Source organism: Sorghum bicolor, chromosome 8 (genome assembly GCF_000003195.3).
Source record: "Sorghum bicolor cultivar BTx623 chromosome 8, Sorghum_bicolor_NCBIv3, whole genome shotgun sequence".
Classification (NCBI taxonomy): Eukaryota; Viridiplantae; Streptophyta; class Magnoliopsida; order Poales; family Poaceae; genus Sorghum; species Sorghum bicolor.
The window spans coordinates 10957294-10983108 of NC_012877.2; the positions used below are offsets into that span (position 1 = coordinate 10957294).

At 44.0% G+C, this 25815-nt stretch overlaps 2 protein-coding genes across 3 annotated transcripts; one reads left to right on the forward strand and one right to left on the reverse strand.

Moving 5' to 3' along the window:
- On the forward strand, nt 16878-19953 carry LOC8084199 (adenine DNA glycosylase). The gene is made up of 7 exons (XM_021446168.1): nt 16878-17317; nt 17470-17529; nt 17849-17965; nt 18061-18158; nt 18769-19319; nt 19410-19513; nt 19592-19953. Exons 1-7 carry the CDS (start codon nt 16919-16921, stop codon nt 19688-19690), a joined length of 1428 nt encoding a protein of 475 aa, XP_021301843.1. The 5' UTR covers nt 16878-16918; the 3' UTR covers nt 19691-19953.
- On the reverse strand, nt 20059-25450 carry LOC110429722 (2-dehydro-3-deoxyphosphooctonate aldolase). 2 transcript variants are annotated; one of them, XM_021446170.1, is made up of 14 exons: nt 25302-25450; nt 25127-25183; nt 24681-24778; nt 24491-24587; nt 24006-24071; nt 23308-23367; nt 23110-23184; nt 22393-22477; nt 21861-21919; nt 21127-21171; nt 20776-20874; nt 20608-20655; nt 20457-20504; nt 20059-20364 (listed from the first exon to the last, which is right to left on the reverse strand). In XM_021446170.1, the coding sequence occupies exons 2-14, from the start codon at nt 25163-25165 to the stop codon at nt 20308-20310; spliced, it is 876 nt and encodes a 291-aa protein (XP_021301845.1). In that variant the 5' UTR covers nt 25166-25183; nt 25302-25450; the 3' UTR covers nt 20059-20307. The 2 variants fall into 2 exon arrangements, with proteins under 2 accessions (XP_021301845.1, XP_021301844.1); XM_021446169.1 differs by lacking the exon at nt 25302-25450 and having other exon boundaries at nt 25127-25285.

Here is a 25815-nt window from a genome sequence, read left to right on the forward strand (position 1 = left end):
CAAAGCGATGAAATTTCGAATGTCCCTTGCCGGACCAAAGACGGAGGCTACTAGGCTCTCTGGTATGGTTGGCAGCAGCGTGCGCTCCCGCGTCAAGGAGTCGCACATGGCGAGTTCCGGGAGGATATGCCTGCCCGCATGCTCAAAGCGCATCAGGAGAACCCGGCTGCGGGCATCCTAGGGTGTGATTGGTTGCCCTGACCGGGCCATTCAAAGGCCCATCCGGCACGGCTCGGTGCAGTTGGCCCATGTTTGGTTTTCCTGCTTGTATTCTTTTTGGGCCTGTTTGGTTCCCTGTATAACCCCCTAGCCAGGCTTGTACAATACTAATTGGACTTGTTTGGTTCCTTGTCCTCCCTCCTGGCCTATTTTGCGAAAGCCCAAAACGCTAGGATACGCTGGCTTAGGGGAAACGGCCGAATCAGCCTTCTTCCCAGAGCCAGGCTTGGCCCGGCCTCCCGTGGCCCCTCTCCTTGGCCCGACTTAGCCAGCATATAAAACTGGGACGAGCTGTCTGGGCGCGTTAGGGTTACCTCTACTGTTCACCTGCCCCGCCGCTCTCCACTCTCTTCTCACTCGCAGCTCTCTTCTCCCTCCTCTATCGCCGCCGCTAGGGTTCCCGTGGGTGCCTCGCTCCCAGGAGGTTGCAGGCTTCTCCAGGTCGTCGCAGGTGAGAACATCTGGCTCTTACGAGATCAACCCGACCTCGCTAGGGTTTCCTCATCCTTCCTTCCATGTCTCCTGGTGGATCTATTCATCGGCTAATGCTCTGTTATGTTATCATCGAATCCACATGGTTAGAGTTTATTTGGTACGAACATTTTGCCGATTATTGAAAGTTGCTCCCTGTTTGTACCCCCACCTGTTATGAGATTAATATTATCTTTTTTGCTGAGTTATTTGGGTATGGTCAACGATGTTTGCTTGAATCTGGGGGGCGCACTTTGGGTGTCGCAGCCGATTCATGCTTAAATTATTCTAGATTAGGGTTTGTTCATACATATGCACCAGCTTTCATACTAATTCGTGGACCCATGTCTTGCTTAGTGCTATGGATCCTGCTGTTAGGCGCCGTCAGCTTGTGATTAAAGGAGCTTCACTGGTTGCTGTGATTAGTGCTTGGATGTTTGTTCGATTTAGGAGGATGTCCCGAACTAGGAGAGGCATCTCTTACGGCCCTATGACCGCCAGGGATAGGGAAAGGATGAACAATCTCAGGTTCATCTATCACAGTGACGATGTTCGTTGTGTTGAGCTCCTTAGGATGAAAAGGGCTCCTTTTTTCCAGTTGTGCGACCTATTCAGGTAGAGGGGTTGTAACAGAACCGCCCAATTTACAAGAGATCAACTATGAAAAACTCCCGCCAAAGCAGTTGCTTTAACATAATCGAACTCTCATAAACCCGGTAGTCTGTGAAATCACGAGGGATTTCAAACCAACCATCTTACAAGCCAAGATCGTAGTGATTCAACATAACAAGTCACATGTTACATCCATTTCACAAGTAGTTTGATATACATCAGAGTTCAAGATAGTTATTACAACTTGAGTTGAAAAGTAGCGAAAGCAAAGTAATTTAAAACTAATATTGCCCTTGTTTCAAATACATGCCAGTATCCATGTCAACTCCAACAAAAGCAACATAGATGAGGTAACTAAGAAGGATCATGCCCATGATCTTACTCCTCTAATATGGTAGGAGTCATCCAACTCTTGCAGTAGCCATGATACATCACAACCTGCAACAAGTGGGAATAAACCCTGAGTACGAGAAGGTACTCAGCTAGACTTACCCGTCATAAACCAGGAATAATATGACACCAAGGAGTATGCAAGGCTTTATTGGTGGAGCTAGCTTGACAACACTTTTTGCATAAAAAGCTTAAGTTGCGACTAAGTAACCTTTCAAGTATTTAGCTCAAGTTAATAATCATTAACCTATCATCTAGATTAGCACCTGTACTAAAGCAATCACTTGATTAAGATTCAACAATAGTACCCATATTTGATGTGGCATTTCCAACATCATCATCATACCATAACCATCCAAGTGTTCCATAAACATTACTACGATGACGAAGCTCAAGTCAAGTGCTCACTATCCAGGAGCGATGGCGATTCGAATCGATTTCTGACCAGCTGGCGAGTTATTCCCCACACAAACCACACTCACTGATCAAGTGAGCTACAGGTCACCATATTACACTATCCAGGACCAATTCGCGGGTTCGGCAGGCACCGCCAGTACCCGAGGACCGTTTCGGTGACCGAGGTATCCAAGGTATACCAAGGTTGCGCGCCGCGCCCTCGTCGTTCTCCTCAACCATCACCAATACAGCGCATGGCGGCTCGACTCCCAGCCCGGATAGTGTTCAGGCTTCGCGGTCGGAACGACTTATCCTTCCAGCTAAGTGTGGGGCATGCGTTCAACATGACAAGAGGGCCGTCAACGATCGGTCCTTAATCGACACAGGCGGGGATAGATAGGCACCCAAGACCTCCATGTCTTGTTACTTCTCTATCATCGTCCTGCCCGGTCTCCAATTATTCATCCTCATCACTTGGTTATTTCCATGATAGCATATATAGCCAACCTTTTCAGGTATCCACCTATCTCGCTCAGGTGACAGGACATCACCTGGCTTCTACCGATCTAAGCATAGCTAAGCATTTAGATTCGATCCTAAATCTACATAGGGTCATAGGTATATTTGCTGGACAAGGAGTGATATATGCAGCAAGGGTTTCACCCAACTCCTATACTTAATGCAACAATACATATATAACATATATTCTCAATTGCATTCAAAGTAGTGGGAGACTTATAATGCTCCGGGGCTTGCCTGGGATCAACACGGAGTCAGTTTAATTAGTTGCTCCGTCTTGGTGACATCTAAGGTCACAACGCTTGCTTAGTCCTTCCACCTTCGGGATCCACCCAACACCGTCTTCGGGTTTGTTCCCACACCAAGACCTTCACGTGATTCATCTAGCGTACCTAGATGAGATGCAAGATGCAAGTGCATGAATATAAAGAATAATAACACAACATGCATCACATAAAAGTATGCAAGGTCTTTAGCTAACATCACACAACCAATTATTTAGCTAACAACATGCATCGACATAGGTATCTAAAGTTATTTAGCTAACATCACACAACCAATTATATAGAGCAAACATATCAATAATGACACAAGTTTTACGAGGTTACAAGTGTATTACTTAATCACCATTAAAGACATGAATCACAGTTTGCACACAACAAGTAAAGCAATCAAGCATTCATGCATTTTCAGCAATTCTGGACATACATGCAACAACTCAGTAAATAAATCATAACTGGAGTTACACAACTCCAAAAACTATGCAATAGGACATTCTGGAAAGATTATCAAATTATCTACAATTCATCTTTAATCATATTAGCATGATTAACAAGTTAACCAAGTCAAACATGCATGACCATATAATCTGGTCCAGGAACTTACAGAGAACAAGCATTTCAAGGGATGGACTTCATACTACTGTAACTCATAAACCACTTAGCCAAATGATATGCAACTTTACCACAAGATATGTTAATAAATTATCTACATCTTTTATATAGACAAGTTGCACAGCAAACATCATTTATATCATGGAATTAGTTGCATAAATAAAACTGCTCATGCTGTCCAAACAGTAGAGGTACAATTACAAACAGAAAACTGATACACAATTCAAAGCAGCATAACTGGAGTTGTAGACCTCCAGCCAACATGATTCATATATTTTTGGAAAGCTTATAAAGTTACCTACAACTTTCTTATTATCATCTAAATATTAATCTAGAATTAACAAGGTCAATTAATCCCATAAGGACATCTCTGTCTAAAACATAGACAGAATCTGTCATGCTACATTAAACAGCTCTAACTTGAGGTTCACATATCCATAATTTATGGTTGTGTACTTTCTAGAAAGTTTACGAAATTGTGAACAACTTTGTTATAAACATCTAGAGCTAAATCTACCACTAACAAGGTCGTACATTACAAACAATGCAACCCTGTCTGGGTTTAGACAGAAACTGGAACAGTACTTTAAACCACTATAACTAAACATGTGCATAACCAAAAATTGTGCTATTTATCTTTTTGGAAAGCTTATGAAAAGTACTAAAACTTATATATTTTCATCTAGGCAAGATTCACAACTTAACTGAGCCAAACAATACAAACATGCAGATCCACTCAGAATAGGAGCAAAGCAACACACGACATTTGTTATTTTTATAACTCTTAATCTACCATTCCTAAATTCATGAAACAATTACCAGACATCAATTATCATATGGAAAGCATGTCACAATATTTCCACATTTCTTTGAGCCATACTACAGCAGTTATGAAAAAGACAAATATAACAAGCAATTTAAAATCTAACTGCATAAATCTATTTTTACGACTAAAACTTCAAACTAAACCATACCATATTATAGATCTACTGCATATAGAATTTCACAAGGATTCCAAAAAGTCCACATTTGCTATTTTACGATTTTTCTACAATTTACTATGCATTTCCAAAGTTGATGCACGAAATCTGCAAAAACAAAAGATAAAGGAAAACGACTTTGCACCGGGAGCCCTGAGTTTTCCACGAATCAACCGCAGTCCAAATGCACTATTCATCTGTGGTTCGCATCTGGAACCCTGAGTTGTTTCATATTTCAACACGAGGTCCCTGGTCGCGAAACAGGGCACAGCAGACGGAGGGGGATCACCGGTTCCGGCCAGCAGGGACCTCGTCGGCGGAAGGGAAGTTGATGGGGAGACTCTGGGGGCCCGTGCGCACTCGTTGGTTGCCTCGAATGGCTAGGAGAGGGCCGGTGGCAGCCTCGCCCTGTACCGCAACGCGCAACGGTATGCAGAGGCGGCGGCTCACCGACGGCGGCGCTCCGATGGCTAAAAGCTCGGGCGAGCGTGTGCGCGAGGTGGAGCACGACGAGGCAAAGGTGATGGCGTACGAGGCGGTGGCTGTGGTGGCTTGGAGTGGCGAGAACGCGGACGGCGGTGGTGCTCACCTCGCCGGCAATGGCGGCCGGCTCTGCGCGGACGAGCGGCCGAGGGGCGAGGGGTGAGCAAGAGAGAGTGCGCCTGGGAGTTCTGGAGCTGGGCGTCCACTTCTTGAGGGGGCAGAGGCGTTGGGCACGCGGCAGCAGTGCTCAGCCATGGTGGGTGCGCGCTCTGGTGCATGGAGGACGCGTCGGCATTTCGTCGAGCACGTGGAGGGCAGCGAAGTGGCCGGCGTGGGAGGCAATTTTGGGCCTTTTCCGGGCTGAATTGGACCTTGGGCCAAAAACGAAGTTTGCTCACCTCGGCCTGCTCTCCAACTTTGATTAAGTGACCAAGATCATTAGACTAACAGATTAAGAGGTAATTAGATGCCAAGTCACGAGTGTCAACGTATTGACGGTGATTAGCAAAACCAAGAATTGATGGTCCAAATCATGTCAAACTTGATGCAACTTTTTGTATGCTCTTCTCCAAACAATTATCCACAACTTTTATTCTTGGACTAGCTTGAGTTGCTTTACAAAAACACGAGAACACGGCATGCCAACGGGTCGACGTCCGTTTAGCGATAAATTAATCTTTTGCTGTTTTGGGAGCTATTTTTGAACATCCAAATGAACTCCAAATTTGATGATACTTAATCCATTGCTTCCATCAAGAAGAGTACTCCAACTCATATTAAGGAATCTAATTGAGTTACCATATGAATTTGAATAATAAAATGTCACAAAGAAGCTAACTTGCTGCTGTCACTTTCCTGGGACTTAGAATTATTTCTCAAGGCTAAAAAGCAGCAGCTGATTCGAACTTGGAGCCTCCATTTGAACTATTTGCATGCTGATTTGGTTCTTGACCCTTGAATAAAGTTTCTTCTACAGAAGCAAAACTACAACTTTTATTTAGGGTCAATCCTCATAACTCCAACAGAAGTCAAACTTTCACTTTGGTCAAAGCAGTATAGTGATAAAGCTCCAAATAGGGTTTTAGGCCAATTGAAGCATTTTCTTGACCTAAGCTCAACATGAACCCTTCATGACTTTTGTTGTATAATTCATCTAGAGTCATATGAGCAAGTTTGCAAGGTTTGGTTGGTGACCCATGATTCTATTTCCTTAATAGAGCCATTCCAACAAGGATATAACATATCATTTCATGTGACTTCTTGATTCCAAACTTAACCAAACCTTTCCAGAGACGAACATAGATTGGGATGGATATAGGACACATGAAAAAGGTTCCATTAGCATCATCAAAGCATACCTTTTAAAAAGGCATATATGCAAGCAAGGTTGCATCCACCAAGCCCAAGTTGGGGTTTACTTTCATAGATTGACTTTGACCTCTTTATTACCATTGAACTTGTCATGTTTGAACTCAAACCTAGTACTTAGCAAGTGACAAACACCTAGGGTGTTACAGGGGTCTTCTTAAAGACAACATCAACAGTAACATTGAGGAGCAAGTAGCAATGTTCCTGCATGTTGTAGGGCATAATCAAAGATTCAGGGTTATCAAGATGACATTTAGGAGATCCATTGAAACCATTAGTAGGTACTTCCAGCAAGTCCTTTGGGCAGTAGGAGAGCTGAGGGTGGAAATGATTCAACCACCAGCAACATCTATGCCTACCAAAATCCAGAACAGTAGGAAGTGGAATCCTTTTTTTAAGGTTGGGCATTTGTTCTTCTTATTTGTCATTTGGCCTCCCTTTTTCTATTACCTTCCTAATGCTGAATTGGTCGTTCCTTTAGGACTTCGTGGGAGCCATTGATGGCACCCATGTTCTAGCTAGGGTCCCTGCTAAGCAAAGAGCAGCATTCATGGGGAGGAAGCATACCACTACACAAAACGTGTTAGCGGCTGTAGATTTTGATCTAAGGTTTTGCTATGTACTTGCTGGGTGGGAGGGGTTTGCTCATGATGCCCTGATTTTAGCAGATGCCTTACAGAGAGAGGATGCTCTACCTGTTCCACAAGGTAACATCACTTCCTTGCATTTGATGTTCATTCCATAGATGGTTCATTAATTCAGGGCCTCTTCCATTGTTAATAGGGAAGTTCTTCCTAGTTGACGCGGGGTATGCAGTGAGACCAGGTTTTCTCCCACCTTATCGAGGAACCAGGTACCACCTAAGGGAGTACGGTGTCAGGCGTCCACAGAATGCTAGGGAACTATTCAATCTGAGGCATTCAGCCCTTCGAGTCACAGTTGAGCGCGCTTTTGGGGCCTTGAAAAATCGTTTTAGGATCCTAGACAACAAGCCTTTTCATCCCTACAAAACCCAAGTGAAGCTAGTGCTTGCATGTTGTATCATACACAACTGGATTCTTAGGCACGGCCTTGATGACCTAGTTTCGTCAGAGGCTGATTGGCAGGCAAACCCTATGGCCCCAATGATGCAGTGCTGGATAATGCAACTTGGGCTGCCAAAAGGGACACTTGGGCACAACAGATGTGGCAGACTAGGCAGGGTGCTGCCCATTAGTTTGATGCTGGTGCATTAGTATGTTTATCCTATTTGATGTAAGAACTGGTACTGCCTACGGAGGCCTACCCTATGACAATGATGCTTGTAATAAGAACTATCCAATGACTACTTGTTTTAACGATATCTAGAATCTGTACTCTATTTGTGGACATCAGTTATGTTGTATTTTCTACAGTTTATGGTTTATTTAAATGTTTGCAATACATTTCATATGTGTTGGTGCGCTTGTGCTAGCAATGGCTGCCTTCAATGGCTTGGCTGGTGAGAATGACTTGGGTCAGGGTCAGGGAAATGATGGCGTCGAGGTTCCCCAAGTTGGTGGCAATGGTGCACCACCACGCTACAGTGGACAACAACAATGTCTGGATTCATTCTCAGGAGGTTCACTGAGCTTGTTGCTGAGGGGGTCCGAACAGACAAGGGCTTCAAGGACGTTCATGTCAATTAGGTAGCCAGCCACCTCTCTGAGTTCACTGGACAACATGTTGTAGCTTCACAGGTGTACAACCATCTTCGCAAGTGGCGTGCCAGATGGGTCAAGATATGCAGGCTGAAGGATCTCAGTGGGGCTGGGTGGGACGAAGATCTGTGCATGATCACGCTGGAGCAAGAGCACTACAATGGACACGTCAGGGTACATTTAAAGTGTGTAATTGCAGTCCTTTTTGGTCATTTATATTGACAGTTGGACTAACTCTTCTATTTTTGGCAGGATCACCCAAAGGGTGCTGAGTTCCTGAATGCACTGTTCGCCTAAACGGCCTTTAGACCGTTTAAACGCCGTGTAAACGCTACACAATGATACACCGTTTCCGTTTAATCATCTGTTTAGTCCGTTTAATTGACCGTTTAGCTCGTTTAATGGACTGTTTAGCCCGAATAATGGCTAAACGGTAGGTGACCGACTGTTTACCGTTTAGCGTTTAGGAAAACATTGCCTGAATGTGCCAATTCTGAATTATGTGCAGATGTAGACAATCATCGGTGCAGGCGTCGCAACAGGAAGGTTCGCTATGGGGTCAGGGGAGGCCTTGGGTACTCCTGCAGAACAAGAGACCATTGACGTGGACAATGATGCTCTAGACGCTCAGAAGGATGAAGGCCCAATAAACAAGGGAGACAAAAAAGGAAGAGAATGCTCAGTGACGAGGATCAAGAGCTGCTGACCGGAGTAACCGATGCCATCTGGGGACTTGGAGTGGCTGTGAGTGAAGGAAACCATGCTGAAGCTGCTCCTGGTAACTACGAGGCTGTGATGAACGTCCCAAACTTCAGCCGTCATGATCTCATGAAGTGCCTGAACTACCACTTGCGGCATAAGGCCACTGCGCTTGTGTTTGTTGGGATGCAACCAACGGACCAAGAGCTGTGGTGCCAGATGCACCTGTCTGACGCCATAGAGTGAACACAGCAACCAGGCGTCTTCACATTTTTTGGAGTTGCCATCTCATTTGCCATCCTCACCAAGTGATGGATGTTAACCATTTGTTGTAAACTTTAATAACTGTTGGCACTGTTTGGTTATGAACTATCTGGGAATGTGGGAGAAGGAGGTGTGCGGAATGGTTACATCTTCCTGGTGTAGGTAGGACAACGATGACATTAGATGTTAGGATGCCAAATGTGGGTAATAAGGTTAGTGCGCGTTTCTGTGTATAATTGACATTCTCTGGGATACAATAATAAGACTCAATTGTTTTCGTTGCATACATGGCATCGGTTTACTTGTTGTGGTTGTATGTTCTATGCCATATGCACTTGTATGAGATTACTGAAACGATAATCATTTGAAAATGTATTCAGAACTTGTTAGATGGGTCAAATTTCATGTATCACAAACTATGCAACAAAGATTTGAGACAGGCATCAATTGCAAACCGATGACAGTAGTAGCATTAGTGCCAAAAGGGTTCTTCCCACCCTGTTACATTGCACACCAGCATGTCCACTACATGATTCCATCACTGCGAACCCAGTTACAACAAAAAAACCTCTCCAAAAGAACCCAGTTATCAATCATGTCCACTGCATGATTCCATCACTGCGAACCACTGCTATTTTACATTGAACAAAAGAACTAGTACTTAGCGGAACCTGTTGCGCTTTCAAAAGAGGCCCAGGTTGCTCAGTTAGTCTAGACTACCTAACTAGCACTTCAGTGGGCATGGCCTGCTGCTACCTCATATCTTCTGGAAGATAGCAAAGACAATGAGGACGCCGACAAGGATGAGGAGGAAGTAGGATAGGTACTGGAGCTTGCTCTTGTCGATGGTAGCGAACATGGCCTTCTTCTGGTAGGCAAGAACCACACGACGTGCAATGCGCTTGGTATGGCGCACTTCTTCCTCCATTGTTTGCCTGGCATTAAGCATTTGCTCTGTGTACAGCATAGCATCCTCCAAGGCATCATGCGCCCGGTCAACAGCACGCCTGGCATACTTCATCTCCTTCCACAGTGCCTTGAAACTCTCTCCCACATGGCTTGGCCACTCATCATCAATCCACTGCACGAACTGACATTGCTGCTCCAGTTCCTGCAACACACCAAACCAAATTCAGGTTCACCTAATTTGGGCATCAAAGTTCCATGGCATCAAAGGCTCACCTGATTTGGGCAACCAAAAAAACGCCTTCCAGTGTGCCTGCCCCCCCCAGGCCTTCTTCAGCTTGGCGAACCGATCACAGTTGCACTTGGGGAGGTACACAGTCCCCATTCCTACTCAATCGTCCTCAGGCAGGGCATCAGGGATCACTGAATCAGACAGAGCCTAGCAAAGAATGTACCAAATCAGAACAACGCCAAACGAATCGAGATTACAGATGGCCAAAAGATTGAATCTTGGACTACATTTGGGGGACAATTGACCCTAAACAAAAAAACCCCCATCCGTCAAACCCTGCATACGAACCCTAGGCCACAAAATATTCAATCTTCTACTGATTAGCCCCAAATTGATGTAGACTATCAACACAACAACAGATAAGGGGCATCTCACACGGATTTATACCGATCGAACTGAAAAGGCAAAGCGTAATCATCCACACAGCAAAGGTAAAGGGGATGAGGTCCTTGCCTAGGAAGATGAACGAGCTCTTGCCGACTCGTCGGATCCGCTACCTCCGGTGCCGATGCTGGATCCGCCGGAGTAGAGCGGGGAAGCGCGACCGCCGTGGGTGGCAGGCGACGACGAACCCGACGAGCGCTCCAGGGAGCCGCGGCCACCGCGGCCAGGTGCTGCGACTCCACCCAATCCAGGGTACACGGCACCAGACGCTGCGTCCATGGTGGCGGCGGCTGTCGGACCGGGCGACGGCGACGAGGCGGGAGAGCAGAGGAGGGGAGTTTATGAGTGGAGCGGAGGTGTGTGTGGAGCGGAGGAGGCGAGCCGAGGAGTCGGGCTCTCCTTTTATGCCACCTCGAAGGTAAGCACACCGGCCTCAGGATGAGGTGACCGGATCGCGAACAGGTGCAGCCAACCAAACATGGAGATACTTGTTTTACCAAATGCAGCCGAGCTGCAGTGCAGCCCACCAAACACAAAATAAGACAGCCCAGGCTTAGTTCTATGACAAACCAAACACACCCACATTGGGCTCCATAATGCATTCCTGGGCTAGCCTGGTTTGGTTTTCGGGCCAGGCTGCAGTAGCCCAACAAACCAAACACACCCTTTGTGTATGCCTTCGTTCCTCTCGCCCCCTCCATCCTGGCCGCCTCCGTCTTCTCGAGTCGAGCTTCCCACTCCAGCCAGGATGCTTTGGGTCTTGGCGGGAACCCTAGGCAAACTTGGAGGGAGCTAGTGTCGTCCCTGGTATAAAAGCGCGCGCTGGCTCTTGTTAGGGTTACCCCCTCACTCTCGCCACTCCCGCCTCCATCTTCACCCTCTCATGCCGCCGGATTCACCCTTCTGGCATCCTCACCGACGAAGCCTTGAGCTCCCCCAGTGTGTGGAACAGTATATCTCACCTTCTCCGTCTCTTGTTTCTTTGATTTTCATCCAGTTTTTGATTGAAATATGCACATATGTTATGGTTATTTGTTGTACCGAGTTAGATCTGTGCGATTTTGATTGATATCTACTTGTTGTTGAGGCAGATCTGCCGATTCTTATGCTTGATGTGGGTCTAGTTTGGCATGTTTGTTAGCTGAAGCAAGTTTTTGCTGGTGATGCTTATTTTTTGATCTAAATACTGAGCAACATCAGGGCACTTGTGCCAAGATGAAGGCTGGGCTGGATGGCTCACATGGTTTCATGGCTTCTATGAGCTTCCTAAAATTATAAGGTTGGTAGTGGTCAATGATGATTACATAACAAATGAGGTGGATGCTTTCTCTATGCTATGATGATACACTGTTATTTTCATGTCATTCATCCAATGTTCTAGCATCATCCATAGGACTGCAACAATTGGGTTCCCATGCAGTTCCTGAGCTGATGGCATCCTGTGGATGTGCTTGGACATTGCATGGGTCACATGAGTTTGCTTATGCTACCTCTTTTGAATACATGAAGGGATCCACCAATGAAAAATCTGTATTATGTGAGGATACTACCTAACCAATTGTGATATTGTTTAGTGATGCCGAATACTTACAAAAGGTTGCACTGGTTGTTTTGAAGGAAACAATGACGACTTGGTATGTTGTATACCGAGGGAAGAAGCTTGGGGTTTATGATTCCTGGCCTTTTTGTTGTGATGTTGTTGCTGGGTATAGTAACAATTGCTACAAGGGCTTCAAATGCAAAGAAGAAGTTGTTGCTTCATTCTTGGAGTACACGGGGTTTGAAGATTTCTCTATGAAGGAAAATGCAGTGAGCACCCCATGCATTACTGCTAGGGGCAACCACACACGCCCAAAGAACCATCCTTTATTTGCAATTGATGTGTTTCGGGCCGTTCTAGTGATTAGCCTGGGTGTTTTTTACCACTCGTTGCTGCAAGTGCGTCTAGTAGTTTTGTACTGCCAATGATGGTTCTCAAATGACTAACGAATTGAACTAAGGCAACCCTATCTTTTCTAATCTAAGTATGTGTGCTATTCATGGTCTTTTCGGTTTGCTTGGCAATGGTGGTAACCTCACCAAAACCATTCATGGGTGCTGCCACCTTTTCATTCAACAACAACCAAACAAGATACAATGCATCTGTGCATTCTATGAAATCATCCCAACATGCAACCAAATATGGAACCCGTCATCTAGTACGACCACTAAAACCACAACCAAACACGGTTGCCTGTATGCTCTCGACGGTGCTGGTTTTAGCTGAGATGACCCCTTCATCCTGGATGAAAACTACTGGAGCAACCAATCATGCTCGTAGTAGATCCAGCCGGTTCCTTGGCACTGGGAGAAGTCGGCAGCGCGGAAGAGGGCGCGCGCGGTGAGCACGTTAGGGTGGCGAGCTTCGGCGGGCAGGAATCTTCTGGCCGTGAGGACACCGAGGAGGAGCGGCGGGTGGACGGAGCGGTAGCGGCGAAGGAATGAAGTGGCCAGAGCAATCTTGCACCTCAACCACAGCTCTAGCGGTCTAGCCTGAAGCTCTTGCATAGCAATCTTGCGCCTCAACCACAGCAATCTTGCACCTCAACCACAGCTCTTGCAGACCCATAGACCAAATCCTATCCTAGAAGGGACCTACAAGATGTTCTAACAAGCAGACTGGAACCTTTGCTTGCGCCAGTGTTCGGTATTTTAAACGCAAACAGAAAAATCCGCAAGCGCACGGATACCGATGTAGCTTTCACCCGGGAGTATTCCAGAGTATCGATTTTCCACAGGGAACGTGAGTGTACTAATTAAGATCCAAGATCGCCCAAGGATAACTATATAATTATTTTTGGTGGAAAGAGAGGAAGTTTCCTGAGAGTTCTCTAGTTGATCTAAGAATCAAGAATTACTTCAAGATTATCTATATCGGGACATCAGAGCACTAACCACAGAAAGAGATGAGAAGGGGGCTAGGAAGGTCTGACTACGGTCCTACAAACACCGATCCGAACGTGGTGGAATACGTCGACCGTTAGGGCTGTCACTACCCTAAGGCTACCACAACAATCCGCAGGATTGGGTGCAATTCCAGGTAATTGCAAGACTAAACACCACGTCTAATCTATTAATTACGACTCTAGCATTATAAAGACTAGAGCACTTGATGCAAGCAGGAATCCAATAAATAACTTGAATGTAAATAAAAGTAATTAAAGAACTCTGGAATTATGAATTGAAGAACCTGGAGAACGATGAAGAACGAACCAGTTGCTGCAAAAGTATAATGTTGAGGAAGATCCGACAGATCCGGCTCCTCCTCCTCTGCTCTCCTCTTCTCTCTCCCTATTTTCTAGATTACAACTAGAACTAACTAGAACTAGAACTAGAGGAACTAGAACTAGAACTAGATGAACTAGAACTAGATCTAGATGAACTAGAGGTAGAACTAGAAGAACTAGAGGGATCCTCTCTACTTGGATGAAGAATTGAAACCCTAACTTTGATTCTGTAGAAGAGGTATGCTCTCTAGGGGCCAGGGGGCCTTGCTTATATAGTCTTTTCAGATGAATCTGGGCCGTCGGATCAAACCGACATTAATCGCACGGTTTTCCTTGGTCCCTTAGGTCGGTGGAGCACGATCCGCGAAGTTGAAGCTGATTGGTTACTGTAGCTGGGCGGGCACCCAAGGGACTTGGGCGGGCGCCCTGCCCCCAGGCCCGATCGGCCTCCCGTTCGTTCCCGTGGCTTCTAGAGTCTTCTAGATGGTAGAAAATTGCGCGGCACGTTAATATCTCTATGTAAACCCGACGTGTGGGGCTTTTTTCCGTATTTTCTGATAACCCCCTGCAGAAATAGACAAACACCAAAACTCGTGGAATTCTGTCAGAGAAAACCCTAAATCTAGATGTTGGTTCCATTTAGATCCTTTTCTATAATTAGTTGATGGTTAAATGTGAGCATTAAGGACCGTCAACAGCCAGCACCACCGCGGAAAGCCAGACGACGGCGCACAGCCGCACCAAGGACATGGGGAGGGAGGAAAAGAGAGGGGGTCTAGACCTTCGCGAGGCACGAGCCTACGCCCGGTGGCGGGTGGTGGTGGTGCAGCGACACCGTAGTGGGCGTGGACCCCGCGGCACGGCGAAGCAGCAACGCGGCGCGCGAGGGCCCACATCGGGTGGGGAGAGAAGAGGCACGCGACGGCTGGAGTTGCGCTGGCGGAAGAGAGCACAGAGGCACGCACGGACACCGATCCGTGGCAGCGCTCCCACGTGTCAGTGATTGAAAGGGCAACAACGACATTTTGTTAGCCCGGGCCCATTTGACAGAGCTGTCAAACTGTGAAATCCAAACAGAACACGCAGGAAGGACACAAATAAAGTTCGCAGATGGCACAGAAGGAGCGACTACCTTTTGAGGGACACAACGGCCGGGTGCAACTTTCATAATGGCATACAGAGAAAACTCTCTCACAAACACCACCGCGGGGCCGCTCCCTAGCTAATCGGTCGTGCCGCCACGAGGGGCCGCTCCCTAATCGCTCGTGCTCACTTGCGCCACCACGTCGGCGCCGATAGCTCCCTGCCTCCCTGGTCACCGATGCCGTTGTGCGGGGAAGCTCCTTGGTCGTGGATCTGGCCGGTGCGCGCCATCACGACACTGCTCACTCCTGCTCGCACGGTCGCACCACTGCTCATGGATGCAGCATGCTCGCGCCGCCGCTCCTATTCGATCTCACGTGATCGTCGGTAGACGCGTGGTTAGCGTTCCTTGTTGGACGTGTGGGGGTGGGCTGGCGAGAGCGCGGAGAGCGGAGGCGGGCTGAGCCGCCAAGGCTGAGCCGCTGAGGTAGGCTCTGCTATGCTTTTGTTAGCTTGCTCGGACACTTCAGGCCTTTTTAGATCGCAAAAAGAAAAGTTTCTCGTAACATACATGCAAGCTGTGCAATTAGTTTTTTTAATCTATATTTAGTATTTCGTGTATGTGTCCAAACATCCTATGTGATGGGCCAAAAAGAGTTTCTTTATTTTTGGTTCCATCACTAAACTTCTAGTGACCAAAAACCGAAGCCAAAACCGAAAACCAAAAAAACAACATTTAGTTTGCTTTGGTTTAAAGCTTTTGGTAGAATTTTTATCAGCCTATCATGGTATCACGCGACGGTTCGCTCTTGTGATCTTTCCCCACAAAACCTAGCCACCATCGTTGTTGAGTTTGCACTTGCTGGCCACCTATCACCTATAGATTCTCGCCAATTGACGTGCATCTTCCTGCCACCTAGATCCAAGATTAGGTGTTATAAGTTTCAAAAAAAAAAGATTAGGTGTTATACATTCTCTCCGTCTCATTTTTGAGTTATTTTTTAAGTTTGATTAAATTTATAAAAGATATTATTAGCATTTGTATCCCTAATATGTTTATTATAAAAATAGATTCTCTATTAGTATAGTGTTACTTAGTATTATACACAGTAAATAGTATATCTCTATATATATTGATCAAACACAAAAATGCTTACATAATCAAAACGTCATATGCAGTTACTTTGGGACGGAAAGAAAACATTTTTTTTGACAAAAGAAAGAAAATATTTTGAAAACTAAAAAACGAAGAGGCTTTTACATGTATGTCATTATAAAAGTTGGTAATTACCTACAAGACATTAAAAAGTTGAGCTCTCATAGGTGTCACTGCTCCGAACTATTTTGCCCTCTACGCCACTTCCATCATATTTAACTTTAACAGTGTTAAACTAAAGGTATGAAAAGTCAAAAATATCCTCATGTCTAAATATATAATTAATTTTTTAGCATCTTAACAAAAATCAAAACTAGAAAGTCATAGATTTTGTCGAGATCTATAATATTTATATAAAAAATATTTTTATTTGATTTTGTAAAAAAATTCTAAGACATATTAACCATATCAAATCATATATTTTTTGTATGAAATTCAATGAAAATAATTTTTATACAAAACTTATAGATATTGTCGAGATCTACAACTTTTTAGTTCTGAGTTTTTTCATTTGAGGTCATTAAGATGCTCAAAAAAATTAATTACATATTCAGCCTTAGGGTATTTTTGACTTTTTACACTCTGGTTAACACCGTTGGAGCTAAATCTGACGAAAATAGTATGAAAGGCAAAAGAGTTTAGTGGCATCTGTAGAGCTCAAATTTTTAGTAGCTTGTAGATAATTACTAACTTTTATAATAACTTATAAAAGCCTAAAATGAAAAAAAAATACACACACGATTGATAGGGCCCCGCCGGTGGCGCTCGTCTGCTTGTCTGCTTGCTGTGGTGAGCCTCCCTTCCCATCCACTAAGCCCGTCACCCCAGTGGCGGCAAAGCCCTAAATTTTCAAAATCAATGGCCAAGAACCCCAAGGCGGCCGACACCCGCCGTGGCCGTTCTCCCACAAGACGGCCCCAACCGCGCCGCGCCAAGGCGCCGGCAGCCTCCTCCTCTGCTTCTGACATCGAAGACCTGGCTCCCGCAGTGCCTGCAGCCGCATCCCCAGGCGCCGCCGCATCCCCAGGCGCCGCCGCACCCGCGGCGCTGCGCGCGCAGCTGCTCCGGTGGTATGACGCGCACCGTCGGGACCTGCCGTGGCGATGCGCAAGCGGCGGCGAGGAAGAGAGGGCGTACGCGGTGTGGGTGTCGGAGGTGATGCTGCAGCAGACGCGGGTGCCCGTGGTCGTCGGCTACTACGAGCGGTGGATGGCGCGGTGGCCCACCGTGCGAAGCCTCGCCGCCGCTACGCAGGAGGTGAGCAATAGTTCATAAATAAATTGGGCAAGAGAAGCAAAGCCTTTTTTTTTCTTTTTTGGGGGAAGATTCGATCATTTGACCTCGAAATTTCGTGGGGTTGAATTAAATGATAATCGAGTTCTTGATTCGTGGCTTGATGCTTGCCGCAGGAGGTGAACGAGATGTGGGCGGGTCTTGGCTACTACCGTAGGGCTCGATTTCTGCTGGAGGTGAGTTGTGCTCGTAATGGATTGATGCGAATGACTGGGGCATGTCAATTGGAAGATTGGCGCTTGCTTGCCAAACTTTGCTGCTGCACACGTTCCCTGTTTGATGTTTTGCCTCAGAGAGGCTGGAACATTTTGTGCTGTGCAGTTTGTCAGGAATTCGGCCTTTTATGTTGGCCTTCCTCTCTTGTTCTTTGGTTTCCAGCTTATACGAGTTACCTTAATTTTAAGATTTTTGTGGTCTTTATATAGCACTATAAACCAGGAATCAAGGATTTCTATCTGTGGTTAATGGCCGATCTTCTTTATGATGGAGAAACAGGGAGCAAAGCAGATCATCGAAAAGGGGGTGTTTCCTCGCACGGCGTCAGCCCTCCGTGAGGTTCGTGGCATTGGGGATTACACAGCTGGAGCAATTGCTTCAATTGCCTTCAACGAGGTTGTTCACAGTTTAGCAACTCGTCAAATTAGCGTGTGCATTTTCTTTCCCTTTTTTGAACGATTTTATGACTTTTTCTATCATCATTATTATAGGTTGTCCCAGTTGTGGATGGAAATGTTGTACGAGTGATCAGCAGGCTTTATGCCATTGCTGACAACCCAAAGGAATCCTCAACAGTGAAGAGATTCTGGTAGGCAGCACTATCATTCTTCTTGTTTGACAGCTTATAGAGGTGTTTGGTTCATCCATCATCATCTCTCCTTACCGATTTGTGGAATGGAATGGGCTGATCCACCACTACTTCATCCCTCACAAACTATTTATAATTACTATAAGCATCAGGAATGAAGTCACTCCATCAGAATTCATGGGCTGAACTCATGATCGACCACCTCATCTAGGATGTGGTGGTTCCTCAAACCAAACACCACACAATTCATCTTGTTAGTTGATTGTCCATGGTAGTGTTTATTATGATGTTGGATTTTTCTAGTAAAATACACCATGTACTGTAGTCTGTCCTAAATTTTCTGTTTTTGCACTACAATAGACCTGAATAATACTGTAAATTGTGCTGTATCATCAGTTGAAATAAAAATGCACATATTTGATCTAATTTAAAATCTTGATTTGCATTTTCAAACCCCTCCTAACCTCAGTACAGGATTTATCCGTAATTGGACAGACATTGATTGATACTGATTCATCTGTAATCACATTGTCTTGCTGTGAATCAAATTCTGAATTGGGAAGCTTTACACCAATCTCAGAATCTGCACAATGTAAATTTTTCATCATAGGGAGCTTGCAGGTCAGATGGTTGATCCTTTGAGACCAGGAGACTTCAACCAAGCAATGATGGAATTAGGAGCAACATTATGTAGCAAAACAAAGCCTGGTTGCTCTGAATGCGCAGTCTCTAGCCACTGCCAAGCGCTTGCACTTTCCCATGAAAATGCATCGGTCCAAGTTACAGACTTCCCACGAGTGGTTCCAAAGGCCAAACCTCGGAGAGATTTCGCTGCTGTTTGTGTTGTTCAGATTGCACAAGGCTTGGAGGAAGAGGCACCAGACGCAAAGGACAATAGCAATCTCTTTTTGCTGATCAAGAGACCAGAGGAGGGCCTGCTTGCGGGGCTCTGGGAGTTCCCACTGATCCTTGTGGACGAAGGGAAGACCGATTTTCAGAACAGGAGGAAAGCAATGGACAAGTATTTGTCGAAGTTGCTTAGCTTTGACGTGGGACAGAGATCTGATGTGATCTTCCGAGAGGATGTTGGTGAGCATGTCCACATTTTCTCCCACATTCGCCTGACAATGCATGTGGAGCTGATGATTATTAATCTCAAAGGTAGAGTTTGTTGGGTTTTCATCACCGGAAATGGCAGTCTGTTATCTTTGTGTTTCTTCACATCTTGTTTGCTAACTAACTACATTGTAGATGGTGTGGATCGACTATGCAAAAAGGAAGCTGATAGCACAAAGTTGAAACTTGTCAACGAATCCTCCATGGAGTCCATGGGATTAACATCTGGTATTCGGAAGGTAACTCCAGCTGAAGCATTTATACAATATGAAATTGCATTAAGCTCAATTAAGACTAATATGTGAGCTTCAATACAGGTGTACAACATGGTCAGGGCTTTCAAGGAGAAAAGGCTCCTTGTATCTGAGAAAGGTCATGTACCAACGAGGAAAAGGACTAGACGGTTCAAACAGTAACTTAAGCAATTAGGGAGTAGAGACAAGGACTAGTAGACTGTTAAAGTAGCAACCTAAGGACTAGACGGCTAGAGCAGTAAAACATGCAACTTTTGAAGTGATGATTTTCTATTTTGGTGCATGTATGATGTATGTGGCGTGCTGAACTCCAAAACTGCTAATTGTTGAAGCTCGCTAGAAGAAAGAAGGCAACTCAGTACTCTTGTTTATCGTGCAATTTTACTGCATTGCCAGCCGTAAAGTGATACATTAAGTTTTATGTACGCTTTGTTTTGTTCCATTTGGGGCCCTCTTCTGCGTTACACAGAACTGTCTTGACCATTTTGACTGCAGATAGTGAGCTTAGTATTATCATCTGGATGCACAGAAACCGCAAGCTGGTAATCAGCCAACAATTGCATTTGTCTAGTGATGATTTATTTGTCCAATAACATGGTGGTACAACTGATGGAACAACATAAACCAACCCAACAGGTTTCAATTCAATAGTTCGTTCGGCGATTACAGTCATTTACTGCAGTTTTGCTCGAAACAGTAAAATTTACAGCATTCATATTAAATCCACCCTGTTGAATCCCATGGATGCTGGCATTGTGCTTTCTATGAACCAAGGCAGATTATTCCTGGAACGGAGTGAGATCGATCTTGAATGGCTTCTTTCCCTTGGTAACTCGCTTCACATGACGGGAGAGAAAGGTGGAAAAAAAAAACAAAAGGTAAATTTACTGAGATTTGGCTTGAATATACTGAAGGATGTTAAACTTACAGCGATTGCAATCAATTCCTCCAATAGCTCTTCCAAATTGCGCAATGGCTAAGAAAGAAAAGAGTGCAAACAAATAGTATGTGGGTTATATGATAAACATCATCAATGCCACATAAGATAGAAAAGATTGCATGAATGAATTGGATTATACCCATTGAGTTGGGCCGTCGCATGGTGCATTCAAGGGATCATCATGTACCTGTGGGATTATGCAATAAAACAGATTTAATTTAGATAATTTTGTTTAATGAGCATAACAGCAGATTATGCTAAAAGAACAACATAGTATCCTCATTTCTTTATTTTCACATTTCTTTACCTCCATGAAAATACCATCAACACCAACAGCAACAGAAGTCCTTGCAATGCATGGTATTAGTTCTCGTAGCCCCCCACTTGCAACACCTCCACCATCAAGCTTACAAAATAGAACACAGCAAGCCCCAATTTAACTAAAACAAACACCAGCAAAAACAACAATGAATTCAATATAAGGTAGTTCTGAACTTGTGATAAAAGTTAAAACAACTAATATTTTGGTGGCTGGTTTTTTAAAGTAGGTAAAAGTTCAACATAATAGTGAGACTGTTAAACTTAAAAATAGATCCAAAGGCCCAAATTTTGGACATCCGGTAGCTTGGTAAATGCACATCACAATTGGTGAAGATACCTTTCTTCCAGCCGGTTGTTGTAGAGCATGTGTGACATCAGCTACCTGAAATGCATATCAATGGTCTATAATCTACAACATAGTTGTTGCTAGCTACCACATAGTGCGATCAAGAAAGGTATAATAAAAACGGAAAACAAGAAGCATGAAAATGACAAACCACAAATGAGTTGTGGATATTAACAAAATGGAACTTTTCCCAAAGCATCAGAAAGAAATACAACCACTTTCTGATGAAATGTAGAAAAGGCTTGATCTTAAATTATTTTCGTCCAAGATCGGTTAAATGCTATTCCAGTACTAACATCTGTGTCTTTTGGTTGGAGAATTAATATTTATCTTAATTAATTGAAATTTAAAATAAACAAAGCACAGCAGCCATCTGCGTCATCTAATCAACGTAAATTCATTTTTGATAACAGAAGAGCCGGACCACCTTTGCATGTCAAATCAAAACAACAGCACCAGATCAGGAGAAAAAGAAAAGGCTCAATGCTACACAATTAAATTGACACAAAGGAGTCATCATTCCCATTATAACAATCAAGTTGCAGCTATGTAAGTTTTGAATATTAACTTGATTCTTTTCAATAATTGATCCATGATTTGAGACTTGCACAATGCCAGAAATATTGATAAACTAGATGGAAGTGTTCAGTCAGGAACAAGTTAGATGGATCTAAACAGGAGGTGGATTATGCAGTTAGGGATGAGAATGAGGTTCCAATACTTACAACTGGGCAGTTGGCTTCCCTCAGCCACTCAAAGTTCCTTGGGTCAACAATTAGATCATCTGTGTGTTAATTGTAACAAATGTCAGTCTTCGTGTAGCAATGCAGAAATAACTAATAATGAAGGAAGTGATAATATGAGGTATGCAATAAGAGACAGTGCACTGCTGTGGAACTTCTAGATGCTTCTTCTTGAGCTGCAGCTTGATTTCCAACCACAACTCCAGAAGTGACAGTATCAACTATCAATTACTTTGTTGCATGTCAAATGATCTGAAGGCAACCCTAATCTAGCTCTCACGACTTCAACTGGTGAATTCATAAAACGACTATACAGTGTCATCACATATTTCAAGAAGCATTCATCCCTCTAATGCTATTTGGTTCATATACTCATTCTACAACCCTACAACAAGTTACCTACTCTCCTTAGTGGCAATGTCCTAGAACAACATCAATGATTAATTGTTCTCTCTTTTTCATGTTTATTATGTGGGCGATAAACAGAAAAGAAAGAGCGAAAAGATGCCTTAACTGTAGCCAAACATGGTACCACGCTCACAGACCATCACATTTGGGTTTCCAGCAAGCCTTACTTTCTCTGCAGAGTTCATCATAACCTGGAGGTGTAAAAGTAAAACAAGTAAATCTGGTAAAATAATTAGCTTCAAACCTTATCCAGGAGGTAATTCTATAAGAACATCCTCAAAATTGTGTATCTTGTCAAAATATAGCTATAGTAATATGAAGATGGCATATGTCTGGATAATTATCTTTCCATGAAAAATATCAGACAAATATATGCTTAAATGGGAAAGGTCATGTCACAAAACATGCACTGTAACTCAACAAGAAGATTAATGGATTATCCTAGATCAGATAGGTACTGACTGATATCATTTTTGTTAAATTTCATGTTGTCAGCTGCAGTAATGCGAAAATTCTATCAACTTAAGCCAGGTTACTTCAGAAATTTCATTAGACTCAATTAAATGAAAATTTCCAGGTAAGAACAAATAGTTCCACATTCTTTCAACACTGCATCTCATTCATAACAATCAAGTAAGAAACTTCGCTAAATTGCTATGAAAAGTAGGACTACGTACACTATGGAATGTTTGTTACTTTGTGCAACATTTAACAGCACAGAACCTTTGTAGGGTAATGATTTAAATACTAAATTAGCAAGTAGCTAAAAAATTTCCTGTATTCAAATTTCAATTATACTACCAGCTAGTAAAATGCAACTTACAGAAGGCGCACAGAATTGTCCTTTCTTGATGTTGATAATCTTTCCAGTCTTAGCAGCGGCCACTAGAAGATCAGTCTGTTATCATAGTAATATGTTTGCATTAGAGATGCACAACATGGTACAAATATGCAGAGTCATGCTTAAATATATGAAAAAACTGATGTTTGCCAAACAAAATCCTTTCATTCAAAACTGTACCTGGCGACAGAGGAATGCTGGAATCTGTATAATGTCAGCAACTCTTCCAACAGCTTCACACTGATTTAATGAAATAATTAGGAACCATGTATCCCTTTAGAGCAAATAATATGCTGCAGGAGATTGTGACTTGATAAAGGCAATGCAGGTAATGCGCAGTTAGCAATAAGATGGGTTGTTCGATTATAATAGAGTGGGCAATCATGTTATTGAGTTCCATATATGCTCAGAAAAGTAACAGCTCACCTCTCAAATTAAGGATGAAATTATGAAAAGCAGATCAGGGTATGAGTACAAATCCAGGATTTGAAAGGAAACCAAACCATTCAAATGCCTTCAATTGTGTAGAGAACTAGAGATGACTCTTAAAAAAAAGGAAAAGAGAAGTGCATGGGGTCAAAAGTTTCTTTCTGACGATTATATATGACTACACAAACAAAACATGACTAGTGGGACCTAGTATGAAACAGAAAATCATTTGGCAGCTTACTAAGAGATTGGAATGAAAAAAAACTCAGACATGTCTCACTGTTACTGGAATGGAAGAACAAGTAGCCCAAAAGAACAAATTTGTTCACAAAATTACTTAAGAAGAAGAAACATGTCTTACAGTACAAAAAATGTGCAAAGGAAACATGATCTAGTGCAGAATGAAGCCAAATGAGGCATTAACACAGCAGAATCTGTTGATGGGTTACCTGGTGGCTTTCATGAACATCAGTGACTACCGGAAGGTCATATGTTGCTTTCACCTTTTCAAGGATCTGACCAAAATTGGAAATTGAAAAACAATATGTAATATAAACACACTGTCGCACGTGAAAAGCTGTGTCAACAATTAAGTACATATACACATCACACAGGCCATCAGTACTTGAACAAATCCCAAGATATGGCTAATTGTTAATGTTTCTCCTGGAATCTCAACCTAGGCCATTACGCCAAAATAACATGTACCACTAGGTATTTGAACAGGTAATTCTAATTGTCCAGCCACTTCCCATAATTTAGGTAATCACCGATGTCAAAAGTATGGCCAATTTAATTATCATATGAATTGCAGAGAACTAAACTAGTGTCACATAAGGGAAACAGTGGCTTGACATGAATTTGAACATTGTAGTGAAGACCAACGTAATCAAAACTAGTTAATGCCTAGTCTGAAGGATAAAAAATGCCTCACCTTTAGGCCTTCTTCAAGACCAGGACCACGGAACGATTTTGACGATGTACGGTTTGCTTTATCAAAGCTGGACTTGAACACAAGAGGAATTCCAAGCCTGTCATGGAGAATGAAAGGCAACAGGGTGGTTTAATTTAGCCCCTGTTTTTTTATTAGAGAAAAAAAAGACTGATCCAAACTTCGTGCTCACTTTGTTGTAATTCCTTTAATGTGTTTGGCCATCTTCAGGACATGCTCCTCCGACTCAATCACGTTGGGACCGGCCAGCAAGAAGAACGGTTTGGCAGCCTATTGCAAGACTGAGATTGATTAAAAAAATACAGGACATAAACATGATCACACTAGTTGAGTAGTTGTCTATATCATTCATGTGAGGGCAAACGAAGAAACTGCCACAGACACGACACTCTCACGGTCGACATTCCTCTTAACCATAAAAATACACTGCTTGGAATTCCACTGTACATGCTCAGATTCTCAGATCCACTCGACAAGGTAATAGGATTTGCTACCACATCGCAGCAGAAACAAAAAGGGCAACAATTTAAACCCCGAACAAACAGCTCGCTTGATGATCGATGAAATGCCGCAGCAAAGATGACGGTGAGAATTACAAAAGCGACTCGCGATGCGCACCTTGAGGGAGTCGAACAGCGCCACGGGTGGAGCCTCCATTGTCACGTTTCTTCGTCCCTGCGGGTGCGGCGGCACAACCAAAATATCAAGACCCGTCCGTCCCAGTCCTAGAACCCCAAGAACACGAGAAAGAAATGCAGAAGAATTCACGGGAGGGCGGGTGAAGAGCACGAACCCGAGAGAAAACGACAGATCGAGGGATCGAGATGCGAGTGCCGGACAGCTCACCGGAGCAGAGCGGAGCGACACAGCAGGGGAGAGGAGACAGGAGAGTGGAGCCCGCCTGAGCGGAGGATGACAGCGACGGGAGGACCCGAGGAAAATATAGGTTAGCTGATTAAAGCTGAGTTCTAATGGGCTGTATGGACACAGGCCGAAAATGCTATGGGCCGGACGGTCGCAGGCTCAGCCCAGCATACACGAGCGCCGAGCAGGCACGCACGGGCACGGCAGTACGGCACACACCACACTCACTGATGGAGAGAGGTTCTTGGTGTTATAATGGGCCGTGCTAACGCCACGGCTTCATTTCAAGGATGCACATGAAAATAACTAAATGACAATATTTTTTGCTAAAATGAAAAATCCACATACATCCTTTGAGCCAAGTAAAAGATTTGATTATCCCTTATATGCGTTGTCGCAAACTTTGTAAACCTTACACCTAATAAATCTAGTGGAATATAAAC

Coding starts and splice junctions, on each gene's coding strand:
- LOC8084199 (XM_021446168.1), top strand. CDS start 16,919: ATGGCCAAGAACCCCAAGGCGGCCGACACCCGCCGTGGCCGTTCTCCC. Junction 17,966..18,060: donor CTTCAATTGCCTTCAACGAG/GTTGTTCACAGT, acceptor TCATTATTATAG/GTTGTCCCAGTTGTGGATGG. Junction 19,514..19,591: donor TAACATCTGGTATTCGGAAG/GTAACTCCAGCT, acceptor GCTTCAATACAG/GTGTACAACATGGTCAGGGC.
- LOC110429722 (XM_021446170.1), bottom strand. CDS start 25,165: ATGGAGGCTCCACCCGTGGCGCTGTTCGACTCCCTCAAG. Junction 21,920..22,392: donor TGGTACCATGTTTGGCTACA/GTTAAGGCATCT, acceptor ATTAACACACAG/ATGATCTAATTGTTGACCCA. Junction 20,656..20,775: donor TTGATGGTATTTTCATGGAG/GTAAAGAAATGT, acceptor ATAATCCCACAG/GTACATGATGATCCCTTGAA.